The 20,265-nt window shown below is 34.4% G+C and overlaps 1 protein-coding gene across 1 annotated transcript in view; it reads right to left on the bottom strand.

Moving 5' to 3' along the window:
* LOC143230182 (short transient receptor potential channel 5-like) overlaps nt 1–19,131 on the bottom strand; it is a 34,846-nt gene extending 15,715 nt beyond the window's left edge. The window contains 6 exon segments of the mRNA XM_076463302.1: nt 4,364–4,537; nt 5,381–5,577; nt 11,130–11,290; nt 11,555–11,766; nt 12,499–12,616; nt 18,979–19,131. Of these exon segments, the coding sequence (XP_076319417.1) occupies nt 4,364–4,537; nt 5,381–5,577; nt 11,130–11,290; nt 11,555–11,766; nt 12,499–12,616; nt 18,979–18,986 (870 nt within the window). The 5' untranslated portion in view covers nt 18,987–19,131.
* Between the last annotated feature and the right edge of the window lie 1,134 nt (nt 19,132–20,265).

Below are 20,265 nucleotides of genomic sequence, written 5' to 3'. Positions count from 1 at the left end.
TTACGTGAACTTGAAAGCTGTAAACATGCAGTCAGAGAGTAATCTTGTTGCCACGATACTTCAAGGTTTCCTTGTAGGTTTGTATCAGTGAGGTATTGTGAACAGTTTTCAAAATGTTAATAGAATAAAGACAAATGTGTCACAAATTAACTGCCACATGAATTTATTCCTGCACACTGCACAGTATAAAAGATGGCCATTATACTTGACAAGGTTACTAATAACTTTCATTGTATGAATTACGTTTTCAAATATTAATAAAATTAGTAATTACCCTTGATAAGTTTATATCTACTGAAAAACTGTTCATGTTGTTTGATAAAAATAATTAAAATATCTTTGCGAACTCTTGAAAATTACACATCAATACAATGTAGCACATAATTATTCATACTTTTCATTGAAGTAAGATTCATTTAGTCCTCTAGTCTACATGTTCCCAAACGTAGACTTTCTTTGTGATGATCTGTTTATGAATTCTTTCATAAGCTTTTCTATATTTATCTTGTCGACCTCATCTTTGTGAGTGTGACAAACTGCCACATGGTTGAGGCGGTACTGAGACATAGTTGACCTTAACCACGTCTTCAACCATCTTATTGCAGAAAAGCTGCGTTCACATTCGCAGCTGGATACAAGCAAAATTTTCATGAGAAGAAACATTTCACCAAACATCTGCTGGATTGTTTCATGCATTTTACAGTAAGCATCCTTCGCACCTTTCGAAGATACTGCTTTTGTTGTTCCTTTGAACATGGGCAACTGAAACTCGAAACGTTGTGCAGTGATTTCTGGATAGAAGTTTCTAACCGAGTTGTTAATCTTGCCAGATGTAATCATGTTCTCAAGTGCCAGATATTGCCTCAAGTCATTGTTGTCTGCATTGAATCTAGTGGTCAGGTGTTCTAGCTGTTGCAGAATGGTGTGCTGAGCCATCACCTGTGATCCTTCTGGGGGGTCTGCCAACGCGTGGTAGTTCAATAGGCACCAGATCTAGGGAAATTACCTTTTTCTCAGCTTCATCAAATATCTTGTTGTAATTTTCCTCTGTTTGCAATACCCACAATTGCTCAATTGTCACTGCAGATGCTTCAATCATGCCAGATACTGTCACTGATTTTGCTTGGAATGCACAGTTTAGTTCCTCTAATGCAGCTAATGGACGCTGAGCCATCAACAATCCTAAAATTGTCTTTCCTTTGTCAAATCTATCCAGCAGACCTCGTGATTTCACTGCTACATCTGATTTTTCATTTGCTAATTCAAAGAATCAACAATGTCACTGTAGTGATCATTAACACATGTAATTGCAGATAGGTGGCACAACCAGCGTGTTGGATACAGTTGGCGGATGTATTTAACTGGACCATTGTGGCTGTCTAATGATACAATATTTTCAAAGATTGTCTTGTGTTTTCCTAACCTCTATAGCAAGACACCAAGTTCATGTACACACTGGATAGAATCTCGAACACATTCACAAGCTTCAACTTCATGTTGCATTATTAAATTAGTCTTGTGTGCTCCACAGTGAAAAAACAAAGCTGACGGTTGCTTCTCTTTTATTTTTGCCTGGGATCCACTGTACGCATCACTCATGTTAGCGGCTCCATCATAAGTTTGTACTCTTAATCCTGACAATGGTAAATTGAGTCTAGTCAGTACATCAAGTATAGTCGAGGATATTGTTTCACTAGTTGTATTGGAAACACTGTACAAACCAAGAAATGTCTCATGGACGTCAAGGTTCTCATCTACATATCGTACACATATTGCTTCCTGTTCGGCATCTGTAACATCTTGAGTGCCATCAACCATTAATGCAAATATTTTACTTTGCTGCACTTCGTGTGCTATGTTCCTCAGTGTTTGATGGCTAAACATCTCCATTATTTCATTCTGAGCCTGGGGTGATGTGAATGTGGTTTTCTTTGACAAGTAGGACGTCAACTCAGGATCTTCCTCTTCCAGGAGCTTCATTAACTGCAGGAAGTTCCCCTCCGTATCAGTATGTCCATGTAATGCTAAACCTTGACGCAGTAAGAAACGTAAACTTCTGAATATTTCGGCTAGACTTCTTTTGCATTCTTCCTGCTGCTTCTTTTTTCCTTCATGTAGCTGGACAATCACTGGAGTTACATCAAGTGAACCTTCTGGAGATATAGCGAATCTGTGCTGAGAGGAGGATTGGTGTTCGTTGAATTTCTGTTTTACCTTTATCCAGTTGCAAAAACCGGTGGATATGAAGGTATACTCCACTGGTCTCTCCAATTTCCCTGTAAAAAGGCCTCTATTTTCCACCTTGGCACAATGAAAGCATATGACTTTTTGAGTCTGATTGTCGAAGTGCAGCCATGGGAACTCATCAAACCACTTGCCCTGGAAGTTGATATTTTGAGATTTTGCTTTCTGTCGTGGTATTAGTTGTGTGTCCGGATGATATGGCTTTTCACACTGTATATGTGGAGTGTCAGATTTTTCATTACTGCACAAACTTGTTTCACAACACTCTGGTGGTTCATGATGTGCAATAGTTGCACAAGCATTTTCAGACTCGTCCTCTGATGAATATGGTATTTCCTCTGTATGGTAAGTTTCTATTCCTTTGTTTGAGGTTGTTGGATTATCTGCATTTGCATTGTCACTTGTAGTGCTAGTAACTAGCTTGCGGAACTGTCTAATATCGGAAAGTTTCAGACGCTTGCTTGTCATCAGGAGCGTAGATTTTTTACACCCTATGGGGGGATGATTTTTGCAACCACTTATGTAGACTGTTCAGTTTGCAAATTGGTAATCTCTGATTACGTTAACCTGAAAGCTGTAAACGTGCAGTCAGAGTAATCTTGTTGCCACGATACTTGCATGTACACTTAGGCCTACTGACTGATACTTACGAACTATCGCTTAGATCGAAAAGCTTAGAAGCACGCCTATATTAAAGATGCACATTTCGGCTACTGAAAAAGCCTACATCTAAGCCTAATTATGTAATTCGATTGGTAAGAACACGAGAATCACAAGAACAAACACACAATTTGTAGGCCTGTGATGCAATAAAGCAATTCAACAGACCAAACTGTAGGGGAGGATGATTGTATGCACCATACCCCCACCTAAAATGAAGGGGGGATGTATCCCACCCATCCCCTCAGGATCTACGCCCCTGCTAAAAAGAAAAGTTAATACGTGTTGACGAGAAACCCACTTGAAGTAAAAATGTATCTCAAGACGGTTGGTATAGGTATTAAAACTTTAATTAATATAAAGTATAGAACAACAATTAGACCTTCTTAGGTCATCTTCAGGTTACCAAACAAACAAACTCTCTTGCAAGGAAAATTTAAGTTAGTGGAAGTGAAGTTAGACTGTGGAATTGTTAATTTAATCGTAAAGACCTATATCTAAAGAAAGTTTCACAGATAAGGAGAAATAATTTATGTTAAGTGGGTTCTATAGTAATGGAACCAACATATGTAGACTTTTGACAAGAAAATACTCATTCAGAGTTTTAGATAAAACTTACAATTCCTTAGAATGGATCCTATAATGTTAAAACTTACGTACGCTATCCTATAAAAAATGTATCGATACATAAAAAGCCATGTTGGACTCTCTACTGAGTTTGAAAAAGGAAAGAAAGAAGATACTGCTGGAAGTGAACGTTTGTCATGATCCTGCCAATGACCACATAGAAAACTAAACCGTTTCGACTTTACTTAAAGAAAAAAAATCTCTACATCACTGGCTTCCATATTAGGTAATCAAATAGAAACAGAATTTCCAAACGTAACTTGTTATTGTATTGTAAAATAGTCATAAAAGCAGTATTTTAAAGTTAAATTAAAGACATTGTGTAATTTTGTGCTAACTACAAACAAACACATCGGTTTTTTGTAGTGGAAGTGAAGTTAGACTGTGGAATTGTTAATTTAATCGTAAAGGGCTATATCTAAAGAAAGTTTCACAGATAAAGAGAAATAATTTATGTTAAGTGGGTTCTATAGTAATGGAACCAACATATGTAGACTTTTGACAAGAAAATACTTATTCAGAGTTTTAGATAAAACTGATTGTGATATCTTATAGTGTAAAGAATTTTTGTACATATGTTTGACCTGTTTTTAATATATTATTTTAAAGAGAATTGTGTGCTGTACATTTATTGTTCGAATTTATCGCTAACGTTTCACAGACACCTGCTGTAAAAAGAGTTCAGTCCTAAAAAAACTGACAGTGCTAGAGTTTAAAATTTAAATATAATAAAATATTATCCTATGTATCGTTCATACGATATAAATCCCACAACCAAAACAACATCCTGTAATCTTAAATTAATTCCTGGTGAAAATATCGGTTCACTGACCTCCCTCTGGCACAACTGTATTGCAAGGTTTAATCGTGGAAATCGATGTGACCTTTTATCAATGCATCCCGCCCTTTGGTTCAAAAGAATTTCAACCTCGTGCGTGTCTCTACATTGGTCTAGTAAGTCAGCTGCGAAATTAGAGCAGGTATGGGAGAGACTTCTATATTCGTTCTGAAAATATGACAATACAACTAGAATATTTTATGGCATAAAAATGTCAGTTTGTAAATGTGTTCTATCAGTTGTTGTTACGTCATATAGAAAGTCAATACAGGATAATAGATATAAGATCAACTAACGAATTATGCCATAGGCCTAGATGAGTTACGTAATAAGACTGTAACCACTCATTTATTACTATAATGGTGTGATATTTTTCTGTTGTTGAGTGGATTTTTTATTACTGTTTGATAAAGAAAATGAATACGAATCCAATTCATTTAATTACAGCGAAATTTTCCTTTTCTTTCTCTGCTTAGCTTTACTAATGTTCGCTTATATCCCTAAGTTCACAGTACATACTAATACGACAATTTCACTTACTAGTTTCTCTTGTACATACGGTACATTATTATATATCTTACTTCATTCCACCACAACGTGAAATTCACATAACTTACTGACTAGCAAGGTTGAATACGTAGTTTATTCTATATTAAATATTTACGAAAACTCTAAACATATTATGATTAAAGTTATGTAGCTGATCTATTATATAAACATACCCAACGCAATTTTCAATGAAGATTGCCATTAAACCCTAAATATCAATCAAAACAGTGCAAATATCATTATGATTACAAACAACCATCTAATCTTTTGTACAAAAATATGTCCATCGGACATTTGTAGGATCTTTAAAAAAAAAACAATTACAAATTAAAGTTTAGCACTACTCTAACACTTAATATTATGCTGTTTGGTTACAATGTAGGCCTAACATTTGTTGAAGAGCTTTCTTTACTTCTGAAGTTATTCTCTCAGTGAAAAAAATACACAAGAAAAATGTCTAACTTTGTGTTCAGGAAGATCAGACGCCAGTTTTTCCAGTTTAGTACCGAGTTGAAAAGCCCTCAGAATTGGATCATCAGAAGTTAACATAATGTACACTGGGCTTGCAAGAGCATGGTAAGTGTTCTTACGGGTAATGGAATCCCTTAATGTCTCAACATATCTATGGTTTCTTGTACAGATAAAACTTGTGCAGTCACCTGAAAGTAAATAATAAAATCTTATTGAATAATGTTTGAACTAACTTCTTCACATAAGATTATTTTTATTGTTTTTTAACAGAACAACAAGCTGTAGTTAACCTATTATATTAGTTTTGAAATACTGCCTGTATTGTACTTCCATGCCATCATCTGGTGTTTATAATAAAATTGTAATGTTATTCTTTCGTTGGCAGGTTTGTTTGTTAGTAACTTATGTGGTGAAAATAATTAAATATCCAATCCACATAACAATAACAAATTATTTTATTTCCTCCTTTAACGTTTCTACAAGTTTAAAGGTCACGTTTACGGTCATGCTACTCCACTACACTAACGTAAATATAAATTTACTTGTACAATTCCACAGTTGATCGATCAAACAACAGAAGAACAACAACGACGATTCACTAAATCTTATATTTATAATCTAGTAATCTAGTCCTCGATATTTTTACGTGAAGTTTTTGCCACAGCATAGCAGTTTATATAAATAGCTCCGAGTTGTTTTTTAAAGTACAAAGTACCCGTAGCTCATTCATCTCTTGAAGGATTTGAGATCTAATTACAGTTTTTACATTCGAGAGGTAAAACCTTTCGACTGATCTGTTTGATCTCGCCCTAAGAGACCTTGAGGGTATGCTGGTAGAGATCCTGATGAGTAATAAAATTGAATCGTTGCCATATACCGGTGCACAAAAAATATAGCTAATAAAAAGATCTCGCAGATCAATTTACTTTTATCCTGTCTGAAGGTATTTCAACTACTGCAGCTGTTGAGGATTACCTCTGGTTTTATAACGTTCTAGAATCTAGGCCAACATTATTCAACTTTTGCCCTGGCATGGCCTGTTAGTTAAGACACCCGACTCGTAATCTTAGGGTCGTGGGTTGGAATTCCCATCACACCAAACATGCTCGCCCTTTCAACCGTGAGGCGTTATAATGTTCGGTCAATCCCGCTATTCGTTGGTGAAAGAGTAGCGCAAGAGTTGGCGGTAGATAATGATGTCTAGCTGCCTTCCCTCTAGTCTTACACTACTAAATTAGGGACGGCTAGCACAGATAGGCCTCGTGTATCTTTGCGCGAAATTAAAAAAACAACAATTAAATTTTCCGATCTTTACCTCAAACGCCCTCTATCTAGACGTCTAGATTAGAACATAAAACATGCTAATAAAGTTTAACGGTAAAAATTGCTAGTATTTGTATCGAAATTCGTAAACATGTAAATGCTTGTTTTGACTATCGTATAGCAATGTTACTTGTCTAAATAACAAGTTACCGATTCATTCTCAAAAACGAAAGCGTATATATGGTCGAGTTTAACTAATGAAGTCAGAGCAATATTTATCACTATCGTAGATTTTTCCACAAATTTCTCAGTTGTTACTAAATGATCCATCCACTATTTTCTCATCACGTGACCAAAGAATACTGTTTGTGTTCCATCCACTGTCTTCTCATCACGTAACCAAAGAATGCTGTTTGTGTTCCATCCACTGTCTTCTCATCACGTAACCAAAGAATGCTGTTTGTGTTCCATCCACTATCTTCTCATCACGTAACCAAAGAATACTGTTTGTGTTCCATCCACTATCTTCTCATCACGTAACCAAAGAATACTGTTTGTGTTCCATCCACTATCTTCTCATCACGTAACCAAAGAATACTGTTTGTGTTCCATCCACTATCTTCTCATCACGTAACCAAAGAATACTGTTTGTGTTCCATCCACTGTCTTCTCATCACGTAACCAAAGAATGTTGTTTGTGTTCCATCCACTGTCTTCTCATCACGTAACCAAAGAATGCTGTTTGTACTTTTTGTACTTTTGTTATCAATGATCTATTTGTATCTGCTTGTTGTAGAACTTCTTCATTTGTTTTCTAGTCTTTGCAGGAAACCATTCTACGCAGGAATAATATTTCGGTCGCACTAAATGGTGTTTCCATTTGTTTGTTTATTGTCCATAATTCACGATCATACCTCAAGATTGGTTCGATGTTGCAGCTAAGAATGTTTTACATTTAGTTGTAACAAAATGGTTAGGTTATGGTTAATAATCTTCAGAAAGAACTGCTATATTTTGTTAGTTTCAGTCAGTAAGCCCTCCACGAAGATTTTTCTACAATAGTAATACTTTGAACTTTACTTACCCATCTTAGAGTGAGATTTAAATAAATGTCCTTTTCAGTACATTTACATGTTAGTTATTGTAACAGATTAACCGTTATACGTTTATTTTAGTGTCTACATTTGTTTCTGTATAGTTTTCTTATTTTTCCTGTGACTATATTCTTAACTGTGTATTGCGCAAGTCCCGCTCTTCTCAAAACTTGTAGAGAATTCTTAAGTAATGATCAACAATGAACTATATGTGTATATGATATTGGTCACTGGCAGTATTGTTGCGAGCTTTGGTGAAGCTGCCAGAGTCTCGCGTGATTTGTATGAAAAACAGCCAGCCGAGAGACCGAAGTAATAATATTGTTAGTCAGCTACAGTTGGTGTACTATAGGCCTAAGAATCTATAACTGTTTTTAACGGAAAACTACAGAACTTGACCAGGAACGTTTATAGATTTCAAACATTACAAATCGTTCGACTTCAATGAATAACTTCGGACGTTAGTATTTTTACAAATACATTAATATTTTCATCTGTAACAAGTAAACTTGTAGCGGTGTGAGGCCAGTCAAGCCTATCTTAAGCGTTGTGTGACAATATCAGTTCACAATGATTTTGTTCGTTGTGGACCGGGATCGTCGATAAAATATTTATCATATCCTCCCATAAGTGATGTCCAAATATTTAATACAGAAAGTGCATCATAATTTCTGTCTTTGTAGCAGGCTTTAATGACTAAAATATGTACTAGGACGTGTATAAAAATGTTCAGACTTCATCCTTATGAAGATGGATGCGTCCGAGGAGCACATTAGGCATACAATGCTTTACGAGTTTAAAAAAGGCAATAGTGCAACAGAAACTACATAAAACATTCAAGGTGTTTATAGTGTAGAGTCTCTCAATAAAAGAAAATGTCAAAGGTGGTATCAGAAGTTCAGATCAGGTGACTACAGCTTAAGTGATGCGCCACATTCAGGTTGTCCTGTTGAGTTTAATGATAACTTACTGTTGGCTGCACTTGATGAAGATTGTGCTGTAACAGTTGAAGAACTAGCACAGAAGTTTAACTCAACCCATTCAACAGTTCACAGTCACCTACAACAGCTTGGAAAGGTGTCGAAACTTGGAAAACGGGTCCCCCATGAGTTGACAGAAGTCAACCTTAGAGCAAGAGTGGATATTTACACTTCTCTGTATTCTCGTCAACGTAACTCACATTTTTGGGACAGGTTAAAGACTGGAGGTGAAAAATGGATATTTTATAAAAATGTTAAGAGCCGTAGACAATGGCTCAGCGGAGGTAAACTGGCTAAGCACAGCCCATAATGGACCTCCACTCTAGGAACGTCTTGTTAAGCATTTGGTGGGATATTGTTGGCGTGATCCACTTTAAGTTGATATCACTCAATGTAACGATTATGCATGTATCAGACTTCTATTGCAACAGTTAGAGTGCTTGAATGTTTCACTGAAAGAAAAGAGGCCTGCTTTGATCGATCGTAAAGGTGTTATGTATTATCAGGATAATGCAAGGGCCCATACAGCAAAGATCACATCTGCAAAGATTGAAGAGCCAGACTGGGAAAACCTTCCACATCCTCCTTACTCTCCAGACGTTGCCCCATCTGAATATCATCTTTTCCAAAGTTTGCACAACTATCTTGATGGAAAAAAGCTTGGAACACATAAAGATGGCAACACTATCCTCTCTACATTCTTTTCATCCAAACCCTAAGAATTTTATAGACGTGACATTCAGAAGTTTGTGAATTGTTGGCAGGAAGTAATTAATAATAATGAAACATACATTATTGATTAAAAAACATTAAAAGTGTTTGAAATTATTTCTCTTTTTCGGAACCTATAATTGGACATTACTTGTTTTTGAATTTCGCGCAAAGCTACACGAGAGCTTTGTTTGTTTGTTTTTGAATTTCGCGCAAAGGTACTCGAGGGCTATCTGCACTAGCCGTCCCTAATTTAGCAGTGTAAGACAAGAGAGAAGGCAGCTAGTCATCACCACCCACCGCCAACTCTTGGGCTACTCTTTTACCAACGAATAGTAAGATTGACAGTCACATTATAACGCTCCCACAGTTGAAAGGGCGAGCAAGTTTGGCGCGACAGAGATGCGAACCTGCAACCCTCAGATTACGAGTCGCACGCCTTAACCCACCTGGCCATGCCGGGCCTACACGAGAGCTATCTGCGCTAGCCGTCCCTAATCTAGTAGTGTAAGACTAGAGGGAAGAGTGCTAGTTTTCACCACTCACCGCCAACTTTTAGGCTACTCTTTTACCAACGAATAGTGGGATTGACTGTCACATTATAATGCTCCCACAGTTAAAAGGGCAAGCATGTTTAATGGGATAGGGATTCGAACCCTTGACCTTCAGATTACGAGTCGAATGCCTTAACACGCTTGGCCATGCCGGGCGACCTTACTTAAGAGATGACCTGATAGTTCTAGATCGGATATAAGACTGCGTTGTCTGTAAGTTTGTAAAACTTGTATATAAACCGTTATTTATAATAACTATTAGTAATATCTATCTGTATAAGTTATATTGTTTTTGCCTTTATATATTAAAATATTTATGTTAAAAAAGAAAATTTTATGTATCAATTTTAAGACACTGATGACGTAATCACAAGTTGAGACAACGTAAGGTGGCCCAACACCACGCTTTTCAGAAAATACCCCTTGTCATGGCGCCCTAGCAACCCACCATCTGGTGACACTTCGTGTAACTATGACGTCATTTTCTCTATATCTTCCTTCTCACACTGTTGTCTGACTTCCATACAGCAAACCCCAGAAAAGCAGAATCGTTTGGACACAGGGCAAGCTCTATAATTAATAAAGTCAGTAGATTATATTTGTGAACTGTTTAATATCTGTATTTATCTTTCCAAGAGAAACTACTGGGTATTAATGGAGCTAATACCTTGTACATTCTGGACACAGGTTTGTTTGTTTGTTTTTTGGAATTTCACACAAAGCAACTCGAGGGCTATCTGTGCTAGTCGTCCCTAATTTAGCAGTGTAAGACTAGAGGGAAGGCAGCTAGTCATCACAACCCACCGCCAACTCTTGGGCTACTCTTTTACCAACGAATAGTGGGATTGACCGTATCATTATAACGCCCCCACGGCTGAAAGGGTGAGCATGTTTGGCGCGACGGGGATGTGAACCCGCGACCCTCAGATTACGAGTCGCACGCCTTAAAACGCCTGGACACAGGTTCTTCCAATGTTCCAAATATTGTTCTCTTAACATTTAACTTGATTTACAATACAACATTATATCACATGATACTACGAATATTCTATCTTAAAACTAAAATATTATATATTATTCAGCAATTCAAGATTTGTCCGTCGAATTCTTCTGTTTATATTTTTAAATTTTAACTCACTCTTACATGTTTGCTCCCGTGGTTCTTCTATGTAGTACGCCCGATCTAACAGTAAACGTGTGATTCTATAATTTCCACTAATAGCAGCGGCCATGGTAGGAGTTAAGTTACTGGTAGTGTCGTCTGGATGGGGTAAGGTTTTCTTCATCGAATCTGGTAAACTACAAGGAAACAAGATGCATTTTGGGATCAGGTGTTAAAATTATAGTTTTAACTTAGTGAATAAGATAGCCTAGATGGACGAAAATATTTAATGTTTTGTTAAGAAATGATAATTCTAAACAAGAGGGGGGTATAAAACTGCTAACATGGTTTACATCGTACAAAACTAAAATAAATTTCGTTTCATTCACTCCCCCTGTATCATATTTAAATAACTGTTTTCAGAAACTATTTTTTATTAACGTATACGAATGCATAATGACCTGTCCAATAGGGTTTCGAGTATATCTTCTTCATCCTCCAGCACAGCCCGCAAGATGGCAGCATACCGATGGGTATAATGAATCGATTCTGTCCTGGTTTCGGACAACTTCAGAAGTTCACCAACAAGTTCCTTGTCGTGAAGTCGAATGACAATTTCCAAAGCATGTTCGCCTCGGAAGTTACGACAGTTGATCGACAGATTTGGATTGTTCTGAAAGTAAGAATCAGAAGAAAAATATGAGCTATCTCCACTAACGTGACGTCACTGTCTAGCCAATATACAATTACATAATTGTGTAATTAATATTAACCACATTTCAGAGTAAGTGTAGGCTAAAAAATATATTTTAGGTTAGTAAAATTATCTTTCTTACACATTTATCCGCCATTTTCTATTTAAATCCAAAATTACGGATGGTTCCATGATTCATCGAGTTTTTAAAAAGATGTTTTCAAACTATTTATATACCAAACTGTTTGTGGAACCATGACTTGTCAATTACAGGATTTCAAGAACTTATACAAAAATAACATAAATTGTGAAACTAATTTCAGTAATTACTACTTTTAATTCCTATATATCTTACCCAAAAGTTGAATATTTGAACGAACGTTAGTTCTTTCTAGGGTTAGTTCCAAACTCAATTCAAAGCCGTCTCTAATTTTAATCAAGTAGATCAAATGTATGACGGTCAGTCAATGGTCAGTCAATAACTGTTTTTGTCTGATCATTAACTTTACACCAGACGCACGCGACCCGAATTCGATGGGCACGTTTTACCTAAAACAGGACGCGAACAATACAAAGAGGCTCTCAGTTCTTGTGTGTAAACAGCATCGTTTAGGTTAGTAATATTATCTGTGAGTCCTGAACAATAACATTAAATGATTTCACAATAATCAATAAAAGAACACTCAATAAACGAACAGAATGAATATATACCTCTAAAAAATAGCGGATTTCTTCCGTATTTTGGTCTTCAACCTGCCTCAGGAACTTTTCTTCATCACTTATAAATGAAGTCTTTCTTGCCAGAATAGGGAGGGGGGTTCTCTTGTCTCTTAACATTAAGAACATTTAGATTATACATATCTCTTAACATTAAGAACATTTAGATTATACATATCTCTTAACATTTCCATTAAGAACATTTAGATTATACATATCTCTTAACATTAAGAACATTTAGATTATACATATCTCTTAACATTAAGAACATTTAGATTATACATATCTCTTAACATTAAGAACATTTAGATTATACATATCTCTTAACATTAAGAACATTTAGATTATACATATCTCTTAACATTAAGAACATTTAGATTATACATATCTCTTAACATTAAGAACATTTAGATTATACATATCTCTTAACATTAAGAACATTTAGATTATACATATCTCTTAACATTAAGAACATTTAGATTATACATATCTCTTAACATTAAGAACATTTAGATTATACATATCTCTTAACATTAAGAACATTTAGATTATACATATCTCTTAACATTAAGAACATTTAGATTATACATATCTCTTAACATTAAGAACATTTAGATTATACATATCTCTTAACATTAAGAACATTTAGATTATACATATCTCTTAACATTAAGAACATTTAGATTATACATATCTCTTAACATTAAGAACATTTAGATTATACATATCTCTTAACATTAAGAACATTTAGATTATACATATCTCTTAACATTAAGAACATTTAGATTATACATATCTCTTAACATTAAGAACATTTAGATTATACATATCTCTTAACATTAAGAACATTTAGATTATACATATCTCTTAACATTAAGAACATTTAGATTATACATATCTCTTAACATTAAGAACATTTAGATTATACATATCTCTTAACATTAAGAACATTTAGATTATACATATCTCTTAACATTAAGAACATTTAGATTATACATATCTCTTAACAATCCCATTAAGAACATTTAGATTATACATATCTCTTAACAATCCCATTAAGAACATTTAGATTATACATATCTCTTAACAATCCCATTAAGAACATTTAGATTATACATATCTCTTAACATTTCCATTAAGAACATTTAGATTATACATATCTTTTAACATTTCCATTAAGAACATTTAGATTATACATATCTCTTAACATTTCCATTAAGAACATTTAGATTATACATATCTCTTAACATTTCCATTAAGAACATTTAGATTATACATATCTCTTAACATTTCCATTAAGAACATTTAGATTATACATATCTCTTAACATTTCCATTAAGAACATTTAGATTATACATATCTCTTAACATTTCCATTAAGAACATTTAGATTATACATATCTCTTAACATTTCCATTAAGAACATTTAGATTATACATATCTCTTAACAATTCCATTAAGAACATTTAGATTATACATATCTCTTAACATTTCCATTAAGAACATTTAGATTATACATATCTCTTAACAATTCCATTAAGAACATTTAGATTATACATATTGAAATTATTCACAAAACAAACAAAATGAACTAGGATTGCGATCTTAAAACAAATAGAACAACTGAACAATAAAAAAATGAATTAGGCATAAGAAAAACGAATATAACAGCTTAACTGGCTTCATTTATCTTGTTTAAATTAGATGTAAGTTAAAGTTAGTCCTAAATTAGACGTAAAGAATACGCCAAGGTTAAAATTACAGCAAATTTGCTTAGATTTAATTTAAACAAGTTAAAACGATTTCTAAATCAAACGTGTTGAATACTCCAAATGGAAATAGAGGCGAATCACCTTAGACTTAATTTAAATAAATGAATTAGGGTTACTGTTAATTAGGGTTAACAGTTACTGTTATATTAGACTAGAATAGACGGAAAAAAAAATAACAAATTAGATTATTTGCGACTTAGACAAATTTTCGAAGTACATTGTATTGACATGTGCAAAGGGCTGCAAGTTTCTGTTAACGTGAAGATTGATAGTTATATGCGTTTCTTTAGAGTTGCTGTCGATGGAGTACTTTGTAATTACAGTGTGTTTGGGGTTGGTACTGTTCTGACATGTTTATTCGTTGGGCGGTTATTCTAAATTATTTGATTAAAATATTTTCAAAGTCCAGTCCTCGTGAAAGATATTTTAATTTCTTTATACACTTGCACTTGTCATAGGCCTAAATTTATAACTGCTTATTGTAAAGTACGAATTTGAGAATCAACGTGGTTGCACTTCTCTACCGAAAGTCGCGGGTTCGAATCCACGTCGCACTAAACATGCTCGCCCTTTCAGCCGTGGGGGCGTTATAATGTGACGGTCAATCCCAATATTCGTTGATAAAAGAGTAGCCCAAGAGTTGGTGGTGGGTGGTGATGACTAGCTGCCTTCTCCCTAGTCTTACACTGCTAAATTAGGGACGGCTAGCGCAGATAGCCCTCGTGTAGCTTTGCGCGAAATTAAAAAAAAAACATAAAAAACTTCTCCATCGAAATCAAACTGATCAACTAGTTCCCTAAACTGTCTTATCAACTTAGGCGTTCAAGATATTGTATTTATTATTTTTTTATGCAATCAATATAATTTTCCCCAAATTGAAGGAGTCTACAGTTGTTTGGCAGGTTCTAACTTTCTTCTGTTATTTACTTGTTTCTGTATGTGTATTTAAAATATTTACACTATTTGATTGACTCACGATTTTGCAGTAAACAGCAAGCAATTTACTTGGTACACTTGTACGTGTTCCGTACAGTGAAATTGTTTAATAATATTTTAATAACATTTTTATTGAGTGTCAGATAACGTTTATTAATATAATTGAATAAATTATTTATTTTCAGTATTTGTGTCGTCACGTGTATTTCACCAATTCTTTCATGGCTCCTGAAGTTGAGAATTTTGTTTCTATCTCCTACCACCGAAATTAAATGGGAGAAAACCCCTTCTTGGTATCCAGTTGTACAAGTTCTACCCCTTAAGATGGGCTTGCCTCTTCCATGGGATTTCAGAAACAGAGAATACAAATTTCTAACCGTTAATTGGTACCTGACCTTGACGTCTCAACATCCGATTGTCAAAAATATCAAACAACATTAAAAAAAACAAGAATACATGTGACTAATTATATATTCTGAAGTATTTATTTAAGGGTGAAATTCGTGACTATTCCAGTCACTAAAGAAACACAGGAGCATTTAAAAACACACAACTATATCTTTCTACTCTTGACAAACAAAGGGACAACCGTTTCGAAATATATTAACTTCCACAACTAACGATACCTGGACCAATAGACATTGAATATTGTGGCCTGTCCGTCACTTTTAGAGAAGTCGAACCACATGACAAACGTAATTTCTATTAAAATTAAATATTGCAAAGAATATTTTGATTTTATTAAGGAAAAAAAATAAACATGATAAATTAAAAAAAAAACCTAAAATGTCAAATAGAATATACATTTATTAAAGTTTGAATCAAAACAAAACAACAAATATATATAGAAATCAACACTTGTAAAGAAGTTGTGTCGGAATTTTAAAAACTGAAACAAGTGTGGTAGAATACAAATAAAACATCTTAAACAACAAAGTAATATGATTCGAAAAATACGAATGAAACATCAGTTTTAATTCTTACTAAAACCTACATTTTACGATATAAACCTGAAGATTTACGAATATAAGAGTGTAGAGATGGTATACTGAAGATAATTTATAACAAGTTATATTCACGTTTAAATAAAATTGGAAAAATTACTTCTGATTTTTGATTAACTAGTTTGATACGTAAACTAATTTGTCTACATCATTAACTAAGTTATTGTGTTGTTGTTTTTTAATTCTCCTATTTGTATTTATTTGGTTTAGATCTTATGTTGAGGGTTATTATATTGTATATAAAAGTGATACAGTATAAAATACGTTAATGTAGATAGTTTGTTATGATCAGGTGTTGGTTATTATATTGTATATAAAAGTGATACAGTATAAAATACGTTAATGTAGATAGTTTGTTATGATCAGGTGTTGGTTATTATATTGTATATAAAAGTGATACAGTATAAAATACGTTAATGTAGATAGTTTGTTATCATCAGGTGTTTATTATTATATTGTATATAACAGTGATAGCATATAAGATATACTATTGTAAGTAGTTTTGATCGATCTTTATTGGCTAAATAACATATATAAAATACATTAAGATGATAACCAAATTATGATTTAGGTTTTGACTGTTGATTCATTCTTCATGACTAATGAAAGCCATCTTTATCATCATCCACTGATTTGTTCGAGTGTGTTCCAAGGTGATCGATTAGCCAGATCCTGGCTTGAAAATGTGTGGCGCAAGACAACAGAGGACAAACACAGGTGCTTGTTTTCTATTGACTTACGTGCTGCAGTTTGTTCTGGGCTGTCAGGATGCGATGGGTGGTTGGCGTTTGTTGTTTAAAAACCCAGGAAAAAAGTAAAAATAAAAATATTAAAGTACGTAAAAAGGAATTGCGTTGAAACAAAACAAAGCAGGCCTGGCATGGCCGAGCGCGTAAGGCGTGCGACTCGTAATCCGAGGGTCGCGGGTTCGCGCCCGTGTCGCGCTAAACATGCTCGCCCTCCCAGCCGTGGGGGTGTATAATGTGACGGTCAATCCCACTATTCGTTGGTAAAAGAGTAGCCCAAGAGTTGGCGGTGGGTAGTGATGACTAGTTGCCTTCCCTCTAGTCTTACACTGCTAAATTAGGGACGGCTAGCACAGATAGCCCTCGAGTAGCTTTGTACGAAATTCCAAAACAAACCAAAACAAAACAAAGTCCAATTTTTGAATTAACAAATTGAATACAGTAAAAGAGGCCGATGGCCTTTAAACCACAACTGAAGTGGACAGCGTCACCATAGTCATTGTCCAACATCAAGGGTGAACCCACGGTAAAAATTTGTCTAGAATGGTGCCATCGCTCACGGTTGTAACTACGGCACGACAGTAAAATGTGGACTATTGTGACCTCAGTGTTACATAAACCACATATTGGTGCATCAGTCATAGATAAAACGATGAGTTACAAAACTGACCAATACGTAACCTAGCCAGAACAACTTCCTTCTTCACATTCAAAGAGCAACAGAAGGCCTGATCTGAGAAACGCTTGTTATCATGTTGCTCACTCCAAGTCAACTGCCAGAGCCATTTGTTCGTATGAAACACTCGAACGGCACCAGTTTCACTGTGTCGGTATTTGGGTATTGATGTTGTTAAATACCCAGGAGGGTCAGGTTCATTTGACCTCTTCCTCCCTCCCGAACGATTATAGCGTCTGTCTTTAGTTAACGGCACCAGGTGTCACAAAAGTATGCACATTTAAAATAAAGAGCCCGGATCTAAACGGTAGTTGGTCCCGTCAGAAAGATCACTGATAGGGTCTGGCTGAGTTGAGACACAAGTTTACTCAAGGTCAGCGTACGTTACTGACGTTCAATGTTCTAAAATCATTGTAACTAATAATAGTATATTAAATAATCGTGTTTTGATCAAACGTTGACAATATGTAGACAAACATAGCTCAAACTAAAAAAACGTGTTCAGTACAAAGAAGTCTGTGGCGTTAAAATGGTCTACTTAGAATACAGATAATAAATGACATAATGATAATTACGATAAGTTTTAAAGAAACAGAACAAATATAAAATTCATGGGATCTGTATTAATATCAATGATATTGTAGGTAAGTGTTAGATCTTTTAAAAACTAAATTTACTGTTGGCTTTATCAATGTAGATAATCGTAAGTATAGATTATAGAATTTACATTTTAATACAAAATGCTTACACTAAATTCTAACTAGTTTAACCTAATCTTACTAATTATAACGAAGTACTTATTCAACCAGTAATAAATATATTAACTATCAAGAACTTTATTAAAACTCGTTTTCAGTGGCCTGGTAGTTCAAGGTCTTCTGGCGAATAATTTTTTAGTTGGACAGTTTAAAGGTATCAGCGTTTGTAATCGAGTTACTACGCAAAAACAAAATCTACTATAATCAGTCATTTCCGTTGTACGTGTATTATTACTGCCCCATTCGTAAATATTTTTTCTTTACTTTCAGCGTTCGGCTAATATTCTACAAAAAAGTAGATATTAAAAGTACTTATTATTCAATTTATTGTGATTTGAACGTCAGTTATTAATTTCTTAAACTAAACTTTAACGTTGTCCTGTTCAGGAGGACCAACAAGTATAATGTTATATAGTGTTGTTGAATATATATATATAGGAAACGTGTGTGTGTGCATATATATACACGTTTCCTTAAGTTCCTGAAGAAACGTTTTACCTACAAAGTACTATATTTTTAGAAAGTGAAATGGTGAATATTTTTCATTTGAAGGTTAACAAATCAAGTTAAATATAAAACTTACCTGAACATGACTCATGTGTAAATATATTCATGTAATATTTCGTTCACTTTTTATTACTAACTGGAAACTACCACAGGTATACTAGTGTTAACAAACTACCACAGGTATACTAATGTTAACACCGGTTTTTATTATGCTACACTACATTTCGTCACCGAAATTTTCTCTTTTAACCTGTTTCAAAGACTCTTACACGCATGCGCTCTAAAAATACTTTGTCATTAGGAATCTATCAACTTCAACTACTACCGGAACTGTGGCAACCAGTGCAGGAAACGAAAATGTTTAAATAAATATTTGGGATTATTCGTGTATAGTTGATGCAACCAACAAAAGGGACAAACGGACGATAGTTTTCCCACAACGAAACATTTCTAACTTCAGTGATCTGTCACTTCTAATGTTAGAGAATGTTTAACACAAAGTAAACTAATCTATCGGGTGTTAGAGAATATTTAACACAAAGTAAACTAACCAATCGAGTGTTAGAGAATATTTAACACAAAGTAAACTAACCCATCGGGTGTTAGATAATGTTTAACTGAATGTAAATTAACCTGTCGAGTATTAGAGAGTATTATTTAACACAAAGTAAACTGACCTATTAAGTGTCAGAGAGTATTATTTAACACAAAGTAAACTGACCTAAGTGTTAGAGTATTATTTAACACAAAGTAAACTGACCTATTAAGTGTCAGAGAGTATTTAACACAAAGTAAACTAACCCATCATGTGTTAGAGAGTATTTAACACAAAGTAAACTAACCAATCGAGTGTTAGAGAATATTTAACACAAAGTAAACTAACCCATCGGGTGTTAGATAATGTTTAACTGAATGTAAATTAACCTGTCGAGTATTAGAGAGTATTATTTAACACAAAGTAAACTGACCTATTAAGTGTCAGAGAGTATTATTTAACACAAAGTAAACTGACCTATTAAGTGTCAGAGAGTATTATTTAACACAAAGTAAACTGACCTATTAAGTGTCAGAGAGTATTTAACACAAAGTAAACTAACCCATCGGGTGTTAGAGAATGTTTAACTGAATGTAAATTAACCTGTCGAGTATTAGAGAGTATTATTTAACACAAAGTAAACTAACCCATCGGGTGTTAGAGAATGTTTACCACAAAGTAAACTAACCCATCGGGTGTTAGAGAGTATTTAACACAAAGTAAACTAACCCATCGGGTGTTAGAGAGCATTTAACACAAAGTAAACTAACACATCGGGTGTTATAGAGTATTTATCACAAAGTAAACTAACCCATAGAGTATTAGAGA

This window comes from Tachypleus tridentatus, chromosome 10 (assembly GCF_004210375.1).
Source record: "Tachypleus tridentatus isolate NWPU-2018 chromosome 10, ASM421037v1, whole genome shotgun sequence".
Lineage (NCBI taxonomy): Eukaryota > Metazoa > Arthropoda > Merostomata > Xiphosura > Limulidae > Tachypleus > Tachypleus tridentatus.
The sequence above is the reverse complement of the archived record's forward strand: the minus strand, read 5'-3'. Positions and strand labels throughout refer to the sequence as shown.